Consider the following 5,053-nt stretch of genomic DNA (forward strand, 5'->3'; position numbering starts at 1 on the left):
GATTACCTAGAACTAGGGGTCTTCCGAGACCCAAGAACCCCCAACTCGAGTTGATAATTAGTTAGACACAGTAGTTTTTGTTTAATACCTTTAATTTTGTCGTTGCATTTTAATTGTATATTGGTGAAATTCTTTTGTCGTCCATTCTGAAAGGTCGCTAAGTCTAAAATGTTACCTTAGTGTACCTATTGACATTCGGCACTGCGAAATCGTTTATAGGAAATATCTCAACTGTCCGACGCTTTTGACGACTTGAAACGCAACATTGATGACATGTCTCAACTGTCCAACACTGTTGACGACCTGAAACGCAACATGGATGACATGTCCCAACTGTCCGACACTGTTGACGACCTGAAACGCAACAGGGATGACATGTCCCAACTGTCCAACACTGTTGACGACCTGAAACGCAGCATGGATGACATGTCTCAACTGTCCAACACTGTTGACGACCTGAAACGCAACATGGACATCGAGAGAAACCGATCAGCAGTCTTGGAGGCATGTCTTCGGGAGCCAAGTAAGATGATTATTATTATACTGACTTAATGATTCTTTTGTTCATTAGAAAAAACATAAATGTTAGTGTCTTTTTTAAAGCTGCTCTGACACACTAACTATACTATTGAACGTCCAAATGCATACATTACTAGTCGTCAGGAAATCATATTATATATATATCATACCATTATATCATTGAAAGGAATTGACAATTGCGTAATGCGATCAGAACGTTTTGAGCTGTCAGCTTTTTTTCTGCTACTAAGACACAATTTTCCCTTAGTATCTTGTCCCGAAGGTTACCAACTGTGGCGTGGAATCTGCTACAAGGCCTTCGACACTCGTGAGCCCTTTAACGATGCAGCTGCAGCCTGTAGGAAAGACGACGGCACCCTCGCCATGCCCCGAGACGCTGAGACCAACGCCTTTCTGATCTCCTTATTCAAGTCCGCTGGAGGGTATTACGGTTTCTTTATCGGCTTGCAAGATCAACGTGAAAAAGGAAGATTTGAGTGGGCCGATGGTTCTGCACTAGGAGAGTACAACTCGTGGGCCCAGGGTGAACCGGATGGTATTGGCGATTGTGTTGTGTTCGGCACAAGCGGTTTCTGGAAAGACAAGTGGTTCAACTACGAATGCGACATGAGTTTCGGCTTCGTCTGCCAAGCTATTCCAGGTGCTTCATTCAAAAGTACAATTTCTTGAAGTAATTCTCACTTGTTAACTCGAAAAGTGTTATTTTATGAAAAAATGTATCGAAGTAATCATTTATCTTTAAAATTACATAAACCCTAAAATTCTATTTCTTTATTTCAATATGCTAACGTCTTTCATGCCTTTCAGGACACAGGTATACAGAGGTCACAGGATGAACTCTCACCAAAGCTTTACGATGATACTGCACTAATACAACTCGACCAACCACCGTTACTACCTATTCAAGAGCTGGAGTGAATTTATGACAAATAGCAAGATGCATAGCCTACAGCTGGAGTAAAGACAACGGGCTTGATATCGCCAAAGGTTTGTCATCGATGTTATTCAAACTTCGTTGATTAGGAATTGAACACAGTTACTGAAGCAATTCAGTTCTAGAGAATGCAATTAATCAATCTTGAGCATTAGTTCAATAGCGGTGTTTAGAAATAGAGTGTTATTCATATTTGTATGGAATCGCGAGTAAGGTACAGCAATAGACGCCATTTGTATCTAGGTGCTTGAGACTTGGAGGATCTGCAAGTAATCCGGTAAATCTCAAGTCATAGCAGTAGTAAAATGTATCTTATACTTCAACATGGTCTAGACTTCAGGAGAAGTAATGATATACAATAAAGATCATGACATGATTATGCCTGTTACTAATAACGGAGAAACCAGGAACCGTGTTTGTGTGCTAGTGGTTTTCAGTCTGAGAGGCAGTTATCCTTCACTTGCTTTGGATCATGGTATTATGACATATCTTATTTTGATAGAATTTTTTTCAAATCTCAGTGGTCTACACGTGTAATGTAATTACTTTATGTGTGCACCTTTCCTTGCATTACGGGATTCAGCCCATAGCAAACGTTTTACAAATATATATATATATATATAATTGATTTCAATCGAGAAAGAGTGTTAGAGACTGCAGCTAGACAGAGACATCAGCTTGCCATTCGCTGATCATTATTATTCAGTAATGAGTTGACATGACAAGGTTTTATTGGATTCCAACATAAACAAAAGAAATTGATGTTAGCTAGACCAAGTTCTCATCTCTACCGCTCTCTATGTGGTACCTGGACAACTAAGCTGTCAACATCCTAGTCATACCCACAGAAAATAAACTTAAGTCGGGGCTTTATCCAACAACTTAGAAGATATATGTGTGCATGTGGGCATTGTTAACCCTATCTAGACCAGGCTTTTTTGGGATTCCTGGGACCAGGGGGGGCTCTTTTGACCCCCCCTTCGTAATTTCAAAACGGCTTGGGTTACGATCACCAAATTTAGAGGGAATGATGTACTAGTAAAGTTTTATATTTTCTGTAATTTTGGTATCGTTATGACGTAATATGACGTAATTATGACGTCATAATGTCATATTTGGGGCTAAAATCCTCAAAATATGAAATTTCCGCTATACTTAAATGTATTGAACAAAATGATGACTATAAAGCTTATCTTATTAGTGTCTAAGTCTGCCAAGTCTTTTGTTGCCAATGACGACGACACTGACGTCTATATGACGTCAGAAAATGACGTAATTTGTCCGCCATCTTGGATCGACAAGCTTGAATTTTCTAAAATACGACTTTTTCCACATATAACCCCAAAACCCAATAGAAATGGACTAAAAATGATCAAGTGATTGTGTTTTGTAAGAAAATAAAAGATTTTGACGGTATTTGAGCAAAAATTACATGTATTTATCTTTGAAAATGACATTGTCCGCCATCTTGGATTTTGACCCATGACGTCATCAAATTACCATAAATTATGAATATTTGATTTGAAATGTAACCTAAAATCACACGGGATGTTAATGATATAAATAAACAAGTTTGATCTAGCAATAAAACCATGAAATCCCATAATTCAAACTGAAATTAGTAAATTTGGGGAAATATGCCTGTCAGAAACCCGTTGCCATGGCAACACGAAAGATCACAAACGAAAATGTTTTTCACAGAATTGTTGGCAACAATATTTTAGGAAAAGTCACCAAGTTTCGTAGTCCTAGCACACGTCGTTCGCCAGTTATACGACGTCAAAGTTGGCGCGGGCACTTTTAGCCCCCCCCCTGGTCTAGATAGGGTTAAACAATAGACAGTGAGAAATTCATGGAGATATGTTTCTTAATAATGGGTGTGTTAACAAATAGTGAAGAGATATGTGTATCTATGGCATGTTAATCAATAGCAACGGAGAAGGTGTGCATGTCGGCGTGTCTGCTATGGTAGCACCAGGTTGACAGGTGGCAGCAACTCTGAGACGTAATTCTAAAAAAGCACGTGTGTTCAGCAACTAAACTTGACAAGCTCTCACGTACCTATTGAAAAGGGTAACTTAAATTTGTCTGCCTTCTTGCGTATAGGTTGACGTCTTCATCCTGAAAAACAAAATACTATTATTCACTGCGCCACAGCCCGCTTGCATTTCCATATAAGGGCAAAGACAACATCACATCTACAGACTAATCAGACTATAGTTTTGTTGTATTCATGTATACCAGCTTTAGGCTAATCAAACGTTGTTTTTCAGAACACTAGAAATGTACGAACAAGCACAGCCGGTCCGGTACCCTGTCTCTGGGCCCGACATCAGTCAAACCAGCGGGCCGCAGACCCCAACACCTGCTGACCAGCAGAGTGGTCGGCATGGGCGTGGCCGCCATGGCAACGTCTCTAATATAAAGAGGGGAGAAGGGATAGAAATGTCTTCAGACACGTATGAAGAAGCCGAGGCTGTGAATATCTCGTCAACGTTTCGAGAGGCCCGACTGCAGCGTGCAAAGCTACGGGGAGAATCGCCCACTGAGGAGGCTGATGACAGTAGCAACAGGCGCTATGTCAATGTACCAGACACAGCGGCCACGTCTACAGGTAGCTGAAGTTTGTTTTCGTGTTTAGAATATATTCTGTTATAGTTTTTCGCAAGCTGAGTAAATTTTGCAGTAAGATTATGGTCACTGTGTCTTTCTGCCCTGGTCTTTTATAACTTAATTGCATGTGCTATTATTCTGGTACCCTAGCCCGAGTACACTCCAGATGAATTACAGCCAGTTTAAACATTATAGGGCGAAGAATTACTGATCGAATTGCAACGTTAAGTGGGGTGACGATGAGAAAAATTGGTTAATCTTTAAAATTACTTGCATAGTATGTTTATACATACATCTTTATTAATGCATATCTTTATAAGCTTCATTTTTTTACTTAATACTTTGGGTCAAAAACTGGCTTTGATCTCTGGCAATGATCTTATCTAAATCAATATTTAAGCTTTGAAAACAATTTCCACAGAAAAAGGTTTAGTTCAGAATAGCTCCAAGGTTTTTTTCCAGACAGCACGTATCCTGGCGGAACAAATGGCCGCCGTGTTCTCCGTGACTTCGTTCGGTCCTACCGTGACTGCATCGTGGGCGCTACTGCTGTGGTGGTGGCAACCTTGGTCACCGTGGTACTCGTCGTCATGGTGTTCATTAATAGAGAAGTATTCTATTTCTTGCCATACTAGAAAAAAGCTGTCAAAATCACATTCATGAATTTTCTTGACTATGGAAATTGTGCAAAAATCATGATTTTGAAAATCCCTTTAAACGGCAGTCCTCGTACCTGTGACTTTTCAGCTGTCTAGTCTAGATTACCTACAAGTAGGAGTTTCTGGAGACCTAAGGATGGATTTTTTTTTCAAATGAGACCTATTTAACCCATCTGAAAATAACCTAGATTTCGAAGATATGGACCTCTGGATTCGAACTCCAACTAGCGTTGATAATTAGTTAGACAAAGTAGTTTTTTGTTTAATATTACTTTAGTATTTCATTTCGTTGCATTTCCTTGGTAAC

General features: G+C 39.7%; 1 protein-coding gene across 1 annotated transcript; it reads left to right on the forward strand.

Moving 5' to 3' along the window:
* The first annotated feature begins 468 nt into the window (after positions 1–468).
* LOC118424247 (collectin-10-like) lies at positions 469–1,209 on the forward strand. The gene is made up of 2 exons (XM_035832788.1): positions 469–523; positions 803–1,209. The coding sequence occupies exons 1-2, from the start codon at positions 469–471 to the stop codon at positions 1,207–1,209; spliced, it is 462 nt and encodes a 153-aa protein (XP_035688681.1).
* Positions 1,210–5,053: the final 3,844 nt, after the last annotated feature.

Source organism: Branchiostoma floridae, chromosome 10, assembly GCF_000003815.2.
Source record: "Branchiostoma floridae strain S238N-H82 chromosome 10, Bfl_VNyyK, whole genome shotgun sequence".
Taxonomy (NCBI): Eukaryota; Metazoa; Chordata; class Leptocardii; order Amphioxiformes; family Branchiostomatidae; genus Branchiostoma; species Branchiostoma floridae.

Excerpts from the sequence above, each read along its gene's own strand:
- LOC118424247 (XM_035832788.1), top strand. The coding sequence starts at position 469 with ATGGACATCGAGAGAAACCGATCAGCAGTCTTGGAGGCATGTCTTCGG. Across the intron at positions 524-802 it reads GGCATGTCTTCGGGAGCCAA|GTTACCAACTGTGGCGTGGA; the intron begins GTAAGATGATTA and ends CTTGTCCCGAAG.